The following is a 20,221-nucleotide window of genomic DNA, read 5'->3' on the forward strand; positions in this document are numbered from 1 at the left end:
ATCTTTTTTTCAAATTCTTATTAACAACTTCCATGATTATAAAAAGTGTCCCATGGTAATAATCTCCCTCCCCCAACTTTCCTCTTTGAAACTCCATTCTCCATCATATCCCCTCCCCATCTCAATTAGTCCCTCTTTTATTTTGATACCATAATCTTTTCCTCTTATGATGGTCTTGTGTAGGTAGTGTCAGGCACTGTGAGGTCATGGTTATCCAAGCCATTTTGTGTCTGCGGGGAGCACGTTGTAAGGAGTCCTACCCTTCCTTTGGCTCTTACATTCTTTCTGCCACCTCTTCCACATTAGACCCTGAGCCTTGGAAGGTGTGATAGAGATATTACAGTACTCAGCACTCTGGTCACTTCTTTCTAGCACCATGAAACCATCTGAGTCATTCCAAGGTCACTGCCATCTGAAAAGAGAAGATTCTCTACCAAAAGTGAGAGTAGCACAAGGGTATGAACATTAAGAGAAGTGCTTACTGGGCAGTTTGATAAGCATAATATATACATTTAGCCAGGCAGCAGTAAACATTACACCCCTAGGGCTCATGACACTGAATTCTTTATACACATTATCTGTCATATCTATTGAAGTCTGTAGCACTTTCTCCCCTGGTAGTCGGTTCTCAGTAAGTATTGAATGAATACTCCTTTCTGGAAAGTAGAGCTAGTGTGAAAGGAATTTATGCTTAAATAATCTCCTTTAGAACATTCCATAAGAGAATTTTACAGGCTTTTTTATTTAGTAGAATTAAAAAAAAAAAAAAAGCTTTGTGGGCTGGAGAGATGGCTTAGCAGTTAAGGCACTGGCCTGCAAAACCCATGGACCCAGGTTCAATTCCACAGAACCCATATAAGCCAGATGTGCATGGTGACACATGCATTTGGAGTTTGTTTGCAGTAGCTAGAGGCCTTGGCATGCCCATAGTCCTTCTATCTCTCCCTCTCTAATAAATGAATAAAATATTAAAAAGAAACTTACTGTTTGTTTTTTTTTAAGATGCTTCTGTACTGAAATGACTCCTTTGCTTGTCAGCTAAAATTTCCAAGAAATATTGAATTGCTGAAGAGTTTGGGAAAGGACAAGCCAAAGTTCCCATTCCATGGATCCCTTGGGTGCACCTTCCCAGTTTGTGGATGTGTATATGTTGCCAAGCTGGGGTGACTCATGTGAAGATGAATTAAGTTCTGATGCTACACCGGAAGCATTTCAGGAGGACAGTCTTAGATCACCATTTCTTTACAATAAGGACATCAATGGAAAATTGGTTCTCTGGTAATTCTCTTAGTGTACCATATGATACAGTAACAGTGTCTTACAATTTTTTTGTCAATTCTGTTGAAATACTACTATTGCTCTTGTATGTATAATTTTATTAAAGTATAATTGGTATTAAATAAACTGTGCAGATTTAAAATATACAACCTGTGTGTGTAAATATATATATGTACAATCACACACACATAATTTATATGCATCCATGCAGCTCTCATCACAATTAGATTACCTTCAAAAGTTTTTTTTTTTTTAACTTCGTAATCCTTCATTTTTGCCCTTTCTTCCCTGGGGATCTCTAATGATTTTCCTGTCGTCATAGATTTATTAATCATAATGAAATCATAATGCTTTGTTTGATCTGGGTTTTTACATAATTATAAATTCAGCTGTGTTGTGGAATATATTAGCAGTTAGTTGATTTAAAAAGAAACTTTTCTAGGCTGGAGTGATGACTTAGTTTTTAAAGGCACTTGACTTGCAAAGTTAAATGGCCCAGGTTCAGTTCCTCAGTACCCACATACAGCCAGATGCACAAAGTGGTGCATGTGTCTGGAGTTCATTTGCAGTGGTAGGAAGCCCTGGTAGCCCATATTCATTTATTCATGCATTCATTCTCTCTTTCTCTCTGTGTCCTATCTCTCAATAAAAAATAAATATGTAAAATATTTATAAATATGATTTATGTATCCTATTATTTACCAGCATAAATTATACAATAACCAATGGTGGTGGCACACACCTACAATCCTAGTACATTGGAGATGGACGCAGTAAGGTTGAGTTCAAGTTGAGCTTCAGCTACATGCAACGTTATCTCAAAAGCAAAAGGAAAGAAATGCACAGTTTAATGATTTTTAGTGACTTTTTTCATAGAGTTGTGTAGCATTTTTACCATCCAGAGCCTTCTCCTAGCCCTCAGTTGCTCTTGTTACTGTTGGTTTGCCTATGTTGAACATTTCTTATACTTAGAATGACTACTATGAAATGTGTTGCTTTGTATAATGATTTGTGTAGTACAAATTGCTACTTTGTGCCTTTTGGTGGCGGAATAATACTCTGTTATATGAATATATACCACACCAGCTAGTTTGTGGGAGTTGTTTATTTTTATTTTATAATAAATATTTTTATTTATTTGGGAGAGAGACAGACGGACAGAGAAAGAATAAGCATGAGCATTCCAGGCTTCCTGCCACTGTAGGTGAATTCTATATGCATGTGCCGCCTTGTGCATCTGGCTTACTTGAGTACTTGGGAATTGAACCTGGGTCCTTAGGCTTTGCAGGCAAGTGCCTCAACCACTAAGGACATCTCTCCAGCCCAAACTTGTTCTTTTTTTTATCTCTTGTTCCTGTAGGAAAGGAGATGTGGCGTTACTGAACTGTACAGCCATTGTGAACACCAGCAATGAAAGTCTCACTGACAAGAATCCTGTGTCAGAAAGTATCTTCATGCTGGCAGGGCCAGATTTGAAAGAAGACCTCCAGAAACTTAAAGGTGAGTACATTTTCTTAGATTTGTTACTGTTTAGGAAACACACTCATGTCTTCTACCCTGAAGAAATGGGCTTTGTGTTGAAGTGGGAAAATTAGGTAGATTGTGCTGCTTTTCTTTCGTTGATACTAAACAAAGTGTTTACAATCCACACACTGTGTTAAAAGTTTGGCCCTGCCAGGCATGCTGGTGCACGCCTTTAATCCCAGCAGTCCACCTTTAATCCCAGCAGTCAGGAGGCACAGGTAGGAGGATCACTGTGAATTCAAGGCCACCCTGAGACTACATTGTGAATTCCAGGTGAGCCTGAGCTAGAAAAAAAAAGTTTGGTCCTAAGATTCTGCTACCCAAGAAACTTCTGTCATGTTGCTAGATTTTAGAATGACAGACATCTGAGCCAAATAGATTGTATTCTCCTGCAATGAGAAGCCCTATAAAACAGCTTCTTTTGAACTGGAAATTTCCATCATAATTTGACATTGGCAGAGAATTTCTGTATTCCTGCTAGATGCCGTCTCCTAAAATGAAAATTGGCATACTGGGAACCAGAGTGCATTGCAAAAGCTCTCCATTCATATGTATTTGTTTCTTTTAATTTGTACTCATCCATGATTCTGGAAATTTTTTTTAGAAATTGAGGGAGAAATAGTCCTGTTGGTTCATCATCTCACTTGCCTTTGCGTTACTTTTATTTACTTATTTATTTTTGTTAGATGATGCAATAACAACAGAATTATTTATTTACAATAGCATTATTTAACATCAAATAAGCAAACAGCATCAGCAAAGTAATATTAACTTGCATAAATGTATTTAAAATTTCTCTGAATATATCTCCCTTTGCATAAACTGCTCACACTAGAAATACAAACATCAATGCAGATGAACAAAGTGATGTTCACAGTCAATTCTGTTTTGAAAATAAATCACAACCTGAAACACTGTAAGCTTTCTCCTGAAGAACCACAGTTAATATATTGCTTAATTTTACCCTTGTATAATCTTTTCATATACACATATCTCAGATGCAACTTCATGAGGAACTGTACAAATAAAACTCACAAATGACAAAGGGGAAAAAAAAGACAGTTAAATGTTTGAAGAAATGTATCATCACTCTTCAGTAACATATGGTTAAGTGATAATGTACTTATTCAAAAATTGTACACAATTCACTATACAAATATAATACATTGGACAGCTATGTAGGAATATACTGCGTTACTTTTATATATGTATATATATATGTATGTGTGTGTGTGTGTGTATTTATTTGAATTGACAACTTTTGACCAAGCCATGCTATTTCCTCACCCTTCTCCACTTTCCCATACATAACTCTGCTCTCCTTCATATCTCCTTCCTCTTTTCATTAGTCTCTCTTTTAATTTGATGTCATGATCTTTCTCTCATTATGAGGATCTTGTGTGGCACTGCGAGGTCTTGGCTATTGAGGGCAAATTCTGTCTGGACAGTTGTATATAGGGAGTGGTACCCTTCCTTTGGCTCTTAGTTTTTTTCCGCCACCTCTTCTTCAGTGGACCCTGATCCTGGGAGGGTGTTAGATATTTCAGTACTGGACACTCCTCAGACTCTTCTTCTCAGCACTATGTTGCCTTTTGGCTTATCCCAGTGGTCATCACCATCTGAAAAGAGAAGCTTCTCTAACAAGAAGTGAGATTAGCATTAATATATGAGTATGAACATTAAGTGTATTGCTTTCAGGACAGTTTGGTGAGAGTAGTATATGCATTTATCCAGACAAGAGCAGGCTTTATACCCCTAAGGCTCATGACCTCTCCTGCCATCGGCTTTTGGTCCCGTTTTCAGTACCAGGCACATATTCCCTCCCATATATTGGACCTTCAGTCCAATTAGAGAGCAGTTGGTTTCCCCCAGAGCAGACATGCCACTATTGCACTCATTCAGTCATTTGGTCTGTCTGGCCAAACTTGAGGTTTCCAGTGTCCACTGTTTTCACCACTGATGACTTCTGTCTCCCATAAGACTGCATACAGTGCAGCTTTTTTCCAGCTTTCAGTTTGTGGGGCTACAGGGAGAAGGTTTTCTGCTTAGCACCAGCTTGAATTTTCAGTGACTTTGTTGCTCAGGCATGTGAAGTCTTTAGCAATAGGGACTTATCTTCTCCTCACAGGAAACCAAAGGCCTTGGCAATAGTCTATAATGTTTTGGAGGCAACAGGGACCTCTCTGGCCAAAAACTCACTGGAAGATACCCCATCCCTGGCACTGAAAATTTTCTAGTAACAATCTGTGGCTTCTGGATGTGCCATTATTCAAGAAAGTAGGTTTTCATATGTCTTATTTGAATATCATGAATTTTGATTGACCCTCCCCTCCCCACTTTTCTTTTATACAATCTTTTCCCCTGACCTCGGTTAGGCCTTTCCCCTCCTTGTAATCTGCTCTTCTACTTAAATATATATGGTACCATCCCCTTAAGACTTTCCCTCTCCTCACTCCCTTCCAGCCTTTTTCTAGCTTATGGGCCTCTGCTACTTATTATCGGTTACAGATTACACACAAGTCTATACATATGTAACTATTATCCACATATGAGAGAGAATATGTGACATTTGGCTTTCTGGATCTGGGTTACCTCATTTAGTATAATCTTTTCCAGATCCATCCATTTCACTGCAACTTTCATAATCTCATTTTCCTTTACCACTGAATTTACTCCATTGTGTAGATGTCCCACATCTTTATTATCCATTCATCTGTGGATGGACATCTAAGCTGATTCCATTTCCTAGCTATTGTGAATAGAGCAGCATAAACATGGTTGTACGTGTTTCTCTAAAGCAGTGAGAAGAGTCATTAGGATATATGCCTAGGAGTGCTATAGCTGGATCATATGGCAAATCTATTTTTAGTTGACTCAAGAACCTCCACACTGATTTCCACAATAGTTGTACCAGATTATGTTTCATCAACAGTACAGAAGGGTTCCCTTTTTACCACATCCTCGCCAACATTTATTGTCATTTGTTTTCTCGATGGTAGCCATCCTGACGGGAGAGAGTTGGAATCTCAAGGAGGTGGTTTTTTTTTTTTTTTTTTAATTTCTTTATTTGAGGGCAACAGACACAGAGAGAAAGGCAGATAGAGAGAATGGATGCACCAGAGCCTCCAGCCTCTGCACAGAACACCAGATGTGTACACCCCCTGTGCATCTGGCTAACGTGGGCCCTGGGGAATCAAGCCTCAAACTGTTGTCCTTAGGCTTCACAGGCAAGTACATAGGTTATATTAGGATATAGAACACTGTTTTAGTTGTTTATATGCAATTTATATTTCTTTTGATGAAAACTGTCTATTTAGTTCCATAGCTCATTTGATTGGGTTGTTTGATTTCTTATTGTTCTGTCTTTTGAGTTCTTTGTATATTCTGCATATTATCCCTCTGTCAGATGTGTAGCTGGCAAAAATTTTCTCCCATTCTGTAGGTTGTCTCTTTACTCTAGTCACAATATCCTTTGCTATGCAAAAGCTTTGTAATTTCATGAGATCCCAGTAGTTGATTAGTGGTTTTATTTTTTGAGGAATTGGGGTTATATTCAGAAAGTCATTACCTATGCCAATATGTTGAGAGGTTTCCCCTGCCTTTTTTCTAGCAGTTCCAGAGTTTCAGTTCTGATATTAAGGTTCCTGATCAAGTTGGATTTGATTCTTGTGCATGGAGAAAGACAAGGATCTATTTTCATCTTTCTACATAGAGATACCCAGTTTTTCTAGCACACTTGTTGGAGATGCTATCTTTTCTCCAATGAATATTATTGTATTTTTGTCAAAAATAAGATGGCTGTAGCTGCCTGGATTAACATCTGGGTCCTCTATTATGTTCCATTGTTGTACATGTCTGTCTTTGTGCTAATACCATGCTGTTTTTGTTACTATGGCTTTGTAATATAGCTTAAAATTGGATATGGTGAAAGCTATTTGAGGTTTTTTGTGCTTCCAAATGGATTTTTTTTTTTTTTCTATTCCTGTGAAGAATACCATTGGAATATTAATGGGGATTGCATTAAATGTGTAGATTGCTTTTGGTAAGGTTGACATTTTCATGATATTGATTTTTCCAATGTTCCAAAGAATATGGGATATCTTTCCGTTTCCTTGTGTCTTCTGCAATTTCCCACTTGAGTGTTTTAAATTCTTATTGTAGAGATCCTTTACTTTTATGTATAGAATCATATCATGTACAAATAGTGATAATTTGATCTCTTCCTTTCCAGTTTGTATCCCTTTTATGAGTGTCTCTTGCCTATTGCTATAGCTAAGACTTCCAGTACTATATTAAATAAAAGTGGGGACAGTGGACACCCTTGATTTGTTCCTGAATTTAGTTGAAAAGCTTTGAGGTTTTCACTATTTAGTATTATGTTGGCTATAGGTTTGTCATAAATAGCTTTTATTATGTTGAGATATGTTCCTTGTATTCCCAGTTTCTGTAATACTTCTACTGTGAAAGGATGTTGGAGTTTGTCGAATGCCCTTTCTGCATCTGTTGAATGGATCATGTGTTTTTTTGTCCTTCAGACCATTTATGTGATGAATTACATTTATTCATGTGCGTATCTGCTTCCCTGGGGTAAAGCCATCTTTGTTGGGGTGAATAATCTCTTTGATATATTGTATTCTGTTTGCCAATATTTTGTTGAGAATTTTTGCATCTATGTTCATGAGTGAGATTGGTCTGTAATTTTCTTTTCTTGTTCTGTCTTTGCCTGATTTTGGTATGAACATGATGCTGGCTTCATAGAAGGAGTTTGGTAGAATTTCTTCCTTTCCTATTTTATGGAAAAGTTGAAAAATCTGTTGCTTGGTCTCTGCTGCTGCTGCCTGGCACAGCTGGTAGAGCAGTGCTGGGCCAGTGCACAGATGGCGGCTGTAAGCCCCTCAGGGGATCTGGCCATTTTCCTACTTTCTGGTGGAGTTTGGTCTCTGCTTTCTCTGTTGTGTCTAAAGTAACCTATACTCCTTTACTTTTCAGAAGAAGAGTGTATTTTGCAGGGTTTTTGCTTAAATCCTTCTCTAAGCTGGTTTGGCGTGGCTCCTATGCTGCCATCTTACTCAGATATCTGCATTACTTCTTAAAATGGGGAACATAGCATCCTTTTGTTGTTTTTTGATTATGATTATGATTATTATTTTATTTATTTATTTTTTTTTGGTTTATCGAGGTAGGGTCTCACTCTAGCTCAGGCTGACCTGAAATTCACTATGGAGTCTCAGGGTTGCCTCAAACTCACGGTAATCCTCCTACCTCTGCCTCCCGAGTGCTGGGGTTTAAAGGCATGCGTCACCACGCCCAGCTTTGATTTTTTTTTTTTTAAATGAAAGGAATTTATGAAATACAGCAGTGTTTCTTAAAATGTAAGCAACAAGGCTGGAGAGATACCTTAGCTGTTAAGGTGCTTGCCTGCTAAACCTAAGGACCCAGGTTCAGTTCCCTAAAACCCACATAAGCCTTATGCACATGGTGATGCATGCATCTGGAGATTGTTTCCAGTGGCTGGAGGCTCTGGCATGCCCATTCTCTCTCTCTGTCTCTTCCTCTCTCAAAGAAGTAAAGAAAAAAACAAAAAGTAAGCAACAAATCCAACCTGTATAAAATCTTACTCTCCTTTATTTTCACCCTTTGACAGATAGTTTTTAATTTAATGCATATATTAGAACGTGAATAGAAAGTTTTATGCTGACTCCATGAAAAAATGAAAGAAAATGAAGAATTACCTGGTTCTTATTATCTGATAAATCACATTTGTAATTACATATATATAAACATTAATATATGAATGTAAAGATTATTTGTAGATATATAGTGATGTACATAATGAATTATCTAACAAATATTTGATTAAGAAACGGAACTTTGAGCTGGATAGATGGGTTTAGCAGTTAAGGCACTTGCCTGCAGAGCCAAAGAACTAAGGTTCTATTCCCCAGTACCCATGTCAAGCCAGATATGCAAGGTGGCGCATGTGCCTGGAGTTCTTTGGTAATGTCTAGAGGTCCTGGCATGCCTATTCTCTCTTCTGGCTCTCACTGTTTCATGTGTGTGTATAGGCAGAGGAGAAGAAAAGCCCTGGGTTAAACTATAAAAATATATACCTTGAAGAACATGTGAAAATTAGAAAGGATTTAAAGTAAATACTGAGTTTTCTGGTAAAATTACAGAGAAGCTGGTCTGCAAAGATACTCTCATGGCATGTGTGCATACCATACACCTTAGGTATAATAAAGAAAATGGAGGGCCGGGTGTGGTGGCGCACGCCTTTAATCCCAGCACTCAGGAGGCAGAGGTAGGAGAATCGCCGTGAGTTCAAGGCCACCCTGAGACTACAGAGTTAATTCCAGGTCAGCTGGGACCAGAGTGAAACCCTACCTCGAAAGCCAAAAAAAAAGTAGAAAAGAAAAGAAAATGGAGGGCTGGAGAGGTGGCTTAGCATTTGAAGGCACTTGCTTGCAAAGCCTGACAGCCCAGGTTCAGTTTCCCAGTACCCATGTAAATGCAGATGGATCTGGAGTTCATTTGCAGTGGCAAGGGACCCTGAAGTACCCATTCTCTCCCTCTCTCACACTTAGTTTGAAAATAACAATATTTTTTTTCAAAAAGAAAATGTAAATGTTTACAATATAAAATTTAATAATGGGCTGGAGAGATGGCTTAGTGGTTAAGGCACTTGCCTGCAAAGCCTAAGGACCCAGGTTTGATTCCCTAGTACCCATGGAAGCCAGATGCACAAGGTGGTTCATGTGTCTGGAGTTTGTTTACAGTGGCTAGAGGTCCTGGTGCACTCATTTTCTTTCTTTTTTTTTTTCCTATCTGCCTCTTTATCTTTCTCTCTCTCTCAAATAAATGAAAAATTTAAAAATCATATAAAATTTAATATTGACCTATCAAACAAAATTAACAAAATCTCTGTATTTAGCAGAACTTCTTTGGGAGTCTTTAATCCTAAAGCTGGGTTCATATCATTACTGTGCCCTTTACTATGTGACTTAAGACCAGTTACTTCACTACAGATTCTGTTTTCTAATTTCTAAAATGAGTATGGTACATGTAGTTCCTGACAAAGCAAGAATTTAACAAATATTTTAGGTTGAGAAAATTAGTATTTATACAGGTCTTATGCTATAATGGATGTCAAGTGCTACTGTTACAAGGATTGGCTGTTAGTTCTCAGTTGTGATTAATGAGTCTCTACTATCCTGAAGAGAAGTTATTAGTGATACACTGAAGACTTGAATTCTTTATACATTATTATTAACAAATTTTTGTTATTGTTGTTGTTTCTGTTTTTTGCGAGGTAGGGTCTCGCTCTAGCCCCGGATGACCTGGCATTCACTATGGAATCTCAGGGTGGCCTCGAACTCATGTCAGTCCTCCTACCTCTGCCCTCAGAGTGCTGGGATTAAAGGCGTGCGACACCATGCTCGGCTTTAACAATTTAATATCGTTAAAATTATGACTTAAAAATTTGTAAATAATAGAATGTTGGAAGGCAGTATATAAATATCTTCTTCAATACTCTTATTTCCTGGTCATTCTCCACATGGGATGTATGCTCAGCCTGCAGAGTCATTCTTTCTATAAGTTGTTAATATGATGGCTGTGGTTTACACAATAAACTTCATGCAGGCAAATAATGCCAGTACCAAAATGACAACATTCTTTAGCTGAACTAAATGAAATTTTGGAGGGTTTTAATTGTGTAGATTCAGGTTTTGCATTATTTATACTAAAAAGCTAGCAATACCAGACTGGTTGATTTAGAGTATGTTATCAGTGCCAGGAGAGGTTATGGTTTCCTGTCCTCTTTCTAAACTCTGCTACAAGAGTTGTCCACAACAAATAATTGTCTGAATGTATGTTTGCTAGCTGCCTGTTGCAGTCAGCTTTGTGTTGATGGTAGAAAAGCAACTGACCAAAAACAGGTTATGGGGGTGGAAACAGCTTATTTTTTTACAGACTTAAGGTGGAGCTCCATGATGGTAGGCACAAACAGTGGCATGGGCAGAGGGTGGACATTACTTCCCAGCCAACGTTAGGTGGACAACAGCAGCACTGGCAAGGGGAAGGTGGCTATAACACCCATAAGCCCACCCCAACAATGCATCATTTCCAGGAGGCTCCAATTCCCAAATTTCCACCAGCTGAAGACCACCACATTCTGCCCTTGGCCCACATAAACTGATAACCATCCATGCTTTAAATATTTAAAGTCCAACTTAAAAATTCCCATAGTTTTTGTCAATCCCAATAATGTACAGATTCCCATAGTCTTAAGTGAGCTGGTATATGAAAAAAAAAAGCATAATGGCACACAATAAATACTTAAACTGGAAAAAATGATGGTATTGTGCATAGCAAAGAAATATTCAACAAATACAAAATTTCAAACAAACAGGGCAAACATTAAGCTATGTAGCTCCAAGTCTGACAACTGTAACCAGTGACAGGTCTCCAAGTCCAAGAATTCTAACCAGTGATGAGTCTCTGGTGTTCCAATTCTGACCCTCCAGTACCCCTTGGCAGCTGTCCCATAGTCCTGTCATCTCCATTGAGTCTCCATTACCACCCATGGTTCATCCTCATGGGCCCATCAGGGCTCCATGCAGGTAATCCACCAAACCTGTTACACACTGTCTATTGCCATTTCCAAAGAGAAAACCGTGTTGCAAATCCTATGACCCTCTCTTTCCTGCATTTGTTATACTCCATAGTACCAGGTAGACTACCAACTTGTGAATCCAGGGGGGAATAAAGCAGACTTTGAAGAAAAGAACACTCCTTCAGCATTCAGGGTCCTTCAAAAGGGTATATTCTTCCTGTTGTCCCAATGCAAGTCAGCTAGTCCAACTTCAGTGGTTGTAATCTGTGAAACAGTTACAAGTGGACTGGCAGCAGTTTTGGCCTAAAGATGTCATCTTTCTGTGGCATATCCCTTTACTCCCACCAGTCCATTTCTACATACAGCACCCATGCACAAGTTCTCAGAATGCAGGCAGGCAAAACACAGCAAGCCTCTCACATAAACTACTTCCTACTAAGCCTACTCCCTACCAAGTTCGTTCTCACCCCCATAAACCAAACTTCACAGTGTCTTTGACCAGAATCCATCAAGCTGTACTTGCATCTCTGCAAGGTATCTTTTAGGCTGAATTTTCAAATTTTCCACATTCCTCCCCCAAATCAGTCCCAAAAGGCCAAAGCCACACAGGTTTCTAGCAGCAACAAACCCACTTCTGGTACCAGTTTTAATGTTGCAATCAGCTTCATGTTACTGGCAGAAAGCACCTGACCAAAAGCAGTTTATGAGAGGAAAGGATTTATTTTAGTTTACCAACTCAAGGGAAAGCTCCTTGATGGCAGAGGAAAGTGATGGCATGAGCAGAGGGTGGATATCACCTGGCCAACACTGGCAAGGGAAAACTGCCTATAAGACTCATAAGCCAACTCCCAGCAATACATCATCTCAAGGAGACTCTGGGTTCCAAATCACTTCTAGCTGGAGACCTAGCATTTGGAACACAAATGAGTTAATCCTGAACCAAACCACCACACTGACCATCTTTAAATTCACGATAATACATGTATGTTGTTTATTTTAACTAATAATGTTCTCATTGTAGAAGCAATATGTATGAATTGTAGGCATTTGTATAAATAACAATTTAAAAATAATGAAAACTACAACACTTGTAGCACTCAAATGATCACCACTGCTAACACTTTAGGGGAGATTCTTGCCGATCTTTCTATGTGTGGTATAAGCATATATGCACATTGTTATGTCTTTTGTAGCTAAAGAAGAAGTTTCCTATTCTCAGGACAGTTGTGTACATAGTGTCCCACAGTTGGTCTTCTTTAGCAAATGAAATACCTGTTAGTTTCAGAAGTTACATTTAACTTCCAGACATAGTCAAAGTTTCAAGCTGCCCAGAGATATCCTTTATAGCTGTTTCATACAAGCTCATTATACCCAAGAGACCACATTACACCTCATTGTTACACCCACAAATTGTGTTTTGGTACAGCACAGTTCTCTTTATAACTACTGACTGCTTTAGTGAACTAAGTCAGTTGCTTTCCAAAATATCTTTAATATTTTTGTGTGACTTACTGGAGATATTATGTAGTCTATCTTTCCTAGAAACTGGAAGTTGTATCTGGTAAAATCAAGTTTGGGCTAAAGCATTCCACAGGCAATTTTGTATGTTGTGTGTTTCATATTCTACCATATTAGAAGGGTTAATCCATAAATTTAAGCAGTATACCATGTATAGTAGACAGTTTCAGGTTCTCGGAGATGAACTTCCAGACCAGGCACACTTATGGAGGCAGGGATATTTATTAAAGCTTACAGATCCAAGGGAAAATCCATAATGGCAGAAGAAGCTGCCCCCCCCTTTTTTATTTTTTTTATTTTTTATTTTTATTTATTTATTTGAGAGCGACAGACACAGAGAGAAAGACAGATAGAGGGAGAAAGAGAGAATGGGCGTGCCAGGGCTTCCAGCCTCTGCAAACGCACTCCAGACGCGTGCGCCCCCTTGTGCATCTGGCTAACGTGGGACCTGGGGAACCGAGCCTTGAACTGGGGTCCTTAGGCTTCACAGGCAAGCACTTAACCGCTAAGCCATTTCTCCAGCCCATGGCCCCCTTTTAAAAGAACCAGGCAGAGAGAAAAAGCCAAAAGTGAGAAGTAAAACCACACAGCTCACCTCAGGAGCTCCAAGTGGAACTAGACACTTTGCATATCTTTAGATTGGAATTTCAAATCCACCATCACACCATAAGATCTGCCCAGTAACATCTCCTTTAGCAAGGTGGCTGCAGATCCAAGCTAATAAAATACTGAATATATTTGGGCAATCTATTCAAATTACCACATTCCACCCTTGGCCCCTAATAGATTCAAAACCATCACACATTTCAACTTGTATCTACTCCACTTTCAAAGGTCCTTAACAGTCTTTACCAACTCAAGATAGTTCCAAAGTCCTAAGTCTCTTTGGAGATTTAAGATTGCCTCTTAGTTGTGAGTCTATAAATTTAAATAAGTTAAATACTTTCTGATCCTCCTGTCTGTGCCTCTTCAGCAATTTCCTACCAGCATGTGCCACCACAACCAACAAGTTAAATAATTTCAACATACAAAGGCACAGAGTAAACATTTTCAACTGGTCTAAGGCATAACAAGGAAAGACTAGAACAGTGCAAACTTAACAATCATCAAACAAACATCATACTTCTGCGGTTCAAGTCCAATATACCCAGAGACACTAGATTTTCCAATTTTGTCTCTTCAGCTGGGCAGAGTAGCCAGGGAAAACTTCAATCCCTAGCCAATAGCCTCTATGGTAGCCCTTGCATCTTCCTGGCATATCTAAAACCTCTTCAGATCTCCTTGCAAACCACAGTTCATCTTCTAAAGGCTATGTCAACCGATCAGGATCATCACATGCTGCCTCATGCTGCATCTCAGCAATGGTGTCTAGAACTGTGTATGCACTTCTTGACTTATTCCATGCATTTTTCATGCTTCTAAAACCACTATTAAGTGTACAAGACACAGTCATATTCTTTATTCAGGGACCAGATAATTCATGACCTTGAAAAGCAGGTTCTTCTCCAATCATCTCTTTCCAAGAATATGTATTTCTATCAGTTTTTTTCTCAGGCATCCTCCCCATTGTTTTAATGTAAAGCAGTTGGGCTATCTTCCTTCAGATTGCTAATATGTTTGACAACAGCAGCTTCAATAACATAAAACCAGTCTCAGTGCCTGTAATTTTAATTTGCTTGAGGTTTTCCAACTTAAAATGTTAAATCTGGCAGTCCAGCCAAGCACATCAATCCATTACAGATTTAACCTTGATTAAACTCTCTGAGCCTGGGCAGCAGAATGTAGCCAGCCTTTATACCAGTAAGCCAGTTCCAAAATAGTCCTCTTCAGTCTTTCCTTCCCCTTAGAAAGCTAAGCTCATACGCAGTTTCAAAGTTCAATACTGTCTGCACTTAGTGTTTTCTAACTCATCAGAATAGTCTGTAATACTTGGCTTAGCACTCTAGAAGTCAGTTGCAAGCACCAAGTCCATGCCTGTTGCTACAAAACAAAAGCTCCAAAAGACCCAAATCCACATGGTCAGACTCATCTTAACCCACTCCTTGTATCAATTTCTGTAGTAGACAGCTTCAGGTTCACAGAAATGAACTTCTAGAGCAGGTACAGTTATGGAGGAGGGGAAATTTACTGAAACTTACAGATCCAGGGGAAGTTCCATAATGGCAGAAGAAGCTGGCCCACTTATTTTTTTATTAACAACTTCCATGATGATAAACAATATTCCATGGTAATGCCCTCCCTCCCCCCACTTTCCCCTTTGAAACTACATTCTCCGTCATATCCCCTCCCCCACTCAGTCAGTCTCTCTTATTTTGATGTCATGATCTTTTACCTCCTATTACAATGGTCTCATGTAGGTAGTGTCAGGCATGGCAAAGTCATGTATATCCAGGTCATTTTGTATCTAGAGGAGCATGTTGTAAGGAGTCCTACCCTTCCTTTGGCTCTTATGTTCTTTCCACCACCTCTTCCGCAATAGACCCTGAGCCTTGGAAGGTGTGATAGAGATGTTGCAGTGCTAAGCACTCCTCTGTCACTTCTTCTCAGTGCCATGATGCCTTCTAAGTCATCCTGAGGTCACTGCCATCTGAAAAGAGAAGGTTCTCTACCAAAAGTGAGAGTAGCATTAATATAATCATATGAACATTAAGAGAAGTGCTTACTGGACAGTTCAGTAAGCATAGTTACATACATTTAACCAGACAGCAGGATACTTTCTAAGGCTCATGACTACCCCTGTTTTAGGTTTCCAGTATCAGGGGTATATTCCCTCCCATAGAGCGGGCCTCCAGTCCAATTAGAGGGCAGTTGGTTTCCACCATGACAGACGTGCCACTATTGCACCCATTGACTGATTTGGTCTAGCTGGCCAAATACAAGGCTTGAAGTGTCCACTTTTGAGTATCTTCACTGATGATTTCTTTCTCCAACATTGAACTGCATGCAAATGGCCCACTTTTTTTTTTTTTTTTTTTTTGGTTTTTCGAGGTAGGGTCTCACTCTGGCTCAGGCTGACCTGAAATTTACTATGTAATCTCAGGGTGGCCTCGAACTCTTGGCGATCCTCCTACCTCTGCCTCCCGAGTGCTGGGATTAAAGGCGTGTGCCACCACGCCCGGCTCTGGCCCACTTTTTAAAGGAACAAGCAGAGACAAAAAAAAAAAACAAAAAACCAAAAGCTAAAAGCAAAACCACACAGCATACTTCAGGAGCTCCAGGTGGAAGTAGGCACTTTAAATATCTTTATTGGAATTTCAAACCCACCATCACACCTTGAGATCCGCCCATTGATACCTTCTCCAACCTGGTGACTGCAGATCCAAACTACACACCGTACAACATAACATGATCATAATCGCCTTCCACCATACTCTTTTCCTCCTCCTAATTCCCCCCTCCACTGACTCCCTTCTTTTCAACTAGTCTTATCTTTCTGATGTCATATTTTTCACTTCCTATTATTCAGGTATTTGTATAGGTACTTTCTGCCCCTGTGAGGTGATGAGTGTTTAGACCACTTTGTGTCTGGAAGACACTGTTATAAGCACTTCTTCTTTTCCTTTGGCTCTTAAATTCTTTTTGCCACCTGTTCTGCAATGGCCCCCGTGCCTTGGAGATTATAATAGAGAGATCTCATTTAGTGCTGAACACTCCACTGTCATTTCTTCTCAGGACTTTGGGGAATTGAGTCACACTGAACTTTTCTGCTGCCATAGTTGTCACATTGGCTGTAGCCATTATGTAACTGCTGCTTCCTGTACTGAAGTTGTTTGTGTGCTTGTTTTACTTATTTTTTAAAATATTTTATTTTTATATATTTATTAGAGAAAGGGAGATAGAGACAATGGGCATGCCAGGCCCACCAGCCACTGCAAATGAACTCCAGACAGGTGTGCTCCCTTGTGCACCTGGCTAACGTGGGTTCGGGGGAATGTGGGTCCTTTGGCTTTGCAGACAAATACCTTAACCATTAAGCCATCTCTTTAGCCCATGTGTGTTTGTTTTAAATAATACTCTGGATTCAGTTCAGAGGTACTATATCTTCTCTTATCTCTCTAAAAATGTTTATGGTGTCAGGATTTTTGGTTGGTTCTGCTTCCTTCCCTGCATTGTTTATTTCTTGAGCATTTGTTGTGTCTACCTTTTGTTTGAGTCTTTCTTTGTCTCTTGTTGGTCTGTGAGTATTAGTAGAATTTGAGAGGAACTGAAAGCTGATTAGCATTGTGTTCATGGGTACATTGTTTATTAGTCTACTTATTTGTTACTTTGAGACCTTGCCTTAATCTGCATTCCATCTTGTACTCAGACTGAGTCCTCTGTCTAGCCTCCTAGGAGCTGGAATTGTAGGCATATATCACCATGTCCTGCTGCCTAGATATTGTAATCTGTTGGAGCTAGTATAACAAAATACTGTTGATGGGTGCTTGTAAACAACAAATACTTTTCATTGTGAACTTTTGACAGTAATTAGGCAAAATCCACTTTAAAGAGAGGGCACATGCAGACTTCTGCTAGCTAATGCCAGAAGAGTTAAAGGCCCTGAACATAGATTGTGCTGGAGTTACTTATCTTTTCCTGTGCTTGGAGAGGGGAGAGATTCACATCTGGGAGTGTAAGGTTCTGCCAAATAAGATTAAGTACAGGCTGCTGTTTCCCAAGACAAGATAGTTATATATTATCCAAAGGGTTTAGGCTCAGAGTCACAGAATTCTTGTTAGCTACCATAAGTTTAAGTTGTTCAAAGGAATCTCCCTTGCTGCAGATTTATAGGAGGGAAGTGCAACATCCATCAATAATTGAAAATTCTAAGTGCATTTATATTTCTTATAGATACATTGACTATATTCCATCTAAATTAACACAGCCTAGAAATATTTAGAAATATGGTATTTCTTCAATAGCATGGCTGAGAGAGGATTCAAAGACAACAATTACTCTCTTTTTTTCAAAAATTCTTTTAACAACTTCCATGATTATAAAAAATATCCCATGAGAATATCCTCCCACCCCCCCACTTTCCCCTTTGAAACTCCATTCCCCATCATATCCCCTCCCCATCTCAATCAGTCTCTCTTTTATTTTGATGTCATGATCTTTTCCTCCTCTTATGATGGTCTTATGTAGGTAATGTCAGGCACTGTGAGGTCATGGATATCCAGGCCATTTTGTGTTTGGAGGGAGCACGTTGTAAGAAGTCCTACCCTTCCTTTGACTCTTACTTTCTTTCTGCCACCTCTTCCGCAATTGCCCCTGAGCCTTGGAAGGTGTGATAGAGATATTGTAGTACTAAGCACTCTGGTCACTTCTTTCCATGCCTTCTGAGTCATCCCAAGGTCACTGCCATCTGAAAAGGGAGGATTCTCTACCAAATATAAGAATAGCATTAATGCAAGGGTATGAACATTAAGAGAAGTGCTTACTGGGCAGTTTGATAAGCATAGTATATGCATTTATCCAGACAGCAGCAGACGTTACATCCCTAGGGCTCATGACTACCTCATTTTTAAGTTTTCAGTATAAGGGATGTATTCCCTCCCATGGAGTAGGCCTCCAGTCCAATTAGAGGGCAGTTGGTTTCCACCATGATAGACGTGTCTCTATTGTACCCATTGGCTCATTTGGCCTGGCTGCCCAAATACAAGGCTTGCAGTGTCCACTACTGAGTATCTTTACTGGTGATTTCTCTTTCTCCCAACAGTTACTCTTGAAAGGATGCTAATCCTTTTCATCAGGGCTCCATCTTTATGACTGTCTAATTCTAGTTATCTCAAAAAGACTACACCTTCTGTAATACTATTACTTAGGGTAGGGTTCCAATATATGGGGGCATGTAAACATTTAGTGTGTAATATTGGCCAAAGGTTATTTATTGCTTGGTAGATGTGAAGACACAGCTGAAATCTTGTGGTTTCATTGGGAGTACTTCCTTTAGCTATCAGAATTTCTAGGACTTTTGTCTTGACCTTGAAATTTGCTAGAATGGAATCCCCCAATGTTATAATCTCTTGGTATCTATCCTAGACATCTCATAGAATAGAGGGCTAGACCTTTTACTGACAACTGTAACATTCTTTATTATTATTATTATTATTATTATTAAATGTGAACATATTTTGTATGTAAACATCACATGTTGGTACCATCCTTTCCCTCCCTGCCACTTTCCTGAAGAGGCCTTCCTCATTGGGAATGCAGGTCGACCCCATGAGGACTGCGGGTCATGCATTATGGGGGCAGCAGTTAGTTGTGGGGGAGAGGCAACGTCTGTGAAAAATGTCCCAACTTGTGGCTGAAACAATCATCCTGCCCCCTCTTCCGCAAAATTCCCTGAGCCATGCTGGGAGTATTTTAAGTCTACTTCAGTGATGGACACTTAGGAAAATCTAGATAGATGTCTGGTTTGATAGCTGTTGAGTGTCCTCAATATCTTTCTCCATTACCCTGTGCTGATATCAGCTTAACTAAGAGAGTAGCATTCTTGCTCATTTCCCCAATTCCTCTGTGGTTTCAGCTGGGGCCAGCATCCCTCACTTGAAACCTACTTGATTAAGGTGGATACTGCTTTTGATGTGTTGTTGAATTAGGTTTGCGGGGATTTTGTTTAGGTTCTTTGCATGTAAGTTCATTAGGGATATAGGCCTATAATTTTTTTCCTTGTTGCACCTGTGTCTGGGGCTTGAGTTGAAGCAGTCTCTTGGATCTGACACTGCCTTTCTATACATTTCAGTCTCTTTTGTACAGGAGGTACCTTTTCTCTTCAGGTAAGTCTTTTGTCTTTCTGTCTCCCACACTTGGTGGTACTTCTTCTGCATTGTGTCCTTACCATGTCCTTTGTGCTATAACCTTGGTTATGCTTCATTGTCACTTTGAGAAGAGAAGGAAAAGAGGTAAAGGCTTGTCTTCAACCCATATTTTTAAATGAAATTTCTCAGAAGTCTTTTATGCTTTGACTTCTTAAATTTTCCTAGCATTTGTGGACTTATGTATTTGTCCATTTTTTTCCCCAGGGTGCCGAACTGGTGAAGCAAAATTGACAAAGGGATTTAACCTAGCTGCTAGGTTCATCATTCACACAGTGGGACCTAAGTACAAGAGCCGCTATCGCACTGCAGCTGAAAGTTCCCTGTATAGCTGCTACAGAAATGTGCTCCAGCTGGCAAAGTATGACCTGCTCGTTCCCTGAATACAGCATGCCATAGATGTAAAGCCCTGCCTTTAAAGATGAAATGGAGCTAGGGGTGAATAACTTTGAAGGGTTTACATAATTTAAGAGAAACTTAAAGATAG

At 39.4% G+C, this 20,221-nt stretch overlaps 1 protein-coding gene across 4 annotated transcripts in view; it reads left to right on the top strand.

Annotated features, from left to right (window-relative positions):
• The window catches only part of Gdap2 (ganglioside induced differentiation associated protein 2), a 101,502-nt gene that overhangs the window by 7,739 nt on the left and 73,542 nt on the right, over nt 1-20,221 (top strand). For 2 of the 4 annotated variants that reach the window (XM_045138323.1, XM_045138325.1), the window contains 3 exons: nt 1,003-1,278; nt 2,639-2,778; nt 19,942-20,095. In XM_045138323.1, coding sequence (XP_044994258.1) covers nt 1,106-1,278; nt 2,639-2,778; nt 19,942-20,095 — 467 coding nt within the window. In that variant the 5' untranslated portion in view covers nt 1,003-1,105. Of the gene's footprint in view, nt 1-1,002; nt 1,279-2,638; nt 2,779-19,941; nt 20,096-20,221 lie in introns of those variants that run through there. The other 2 variants (XM_004667513.2, XM_045138324.1) reach the window with 2 other exon arrangements.

Source organism: Jaculus jaculus, chromosome 19 (genome assembly GCF_020740685.1).
Source record: "Jaculus jaculus isolate mJacJac1 chromosome 19, mJacJac1.mat.Y.cur, whole genome shotgun sequence".
NCBI classification, from domain to species: Eukaryota; Metazoa; Chordata; class Mammalia; order Rodentia; family Dipodidae; genus Jaculus; species Jaculus jaculus.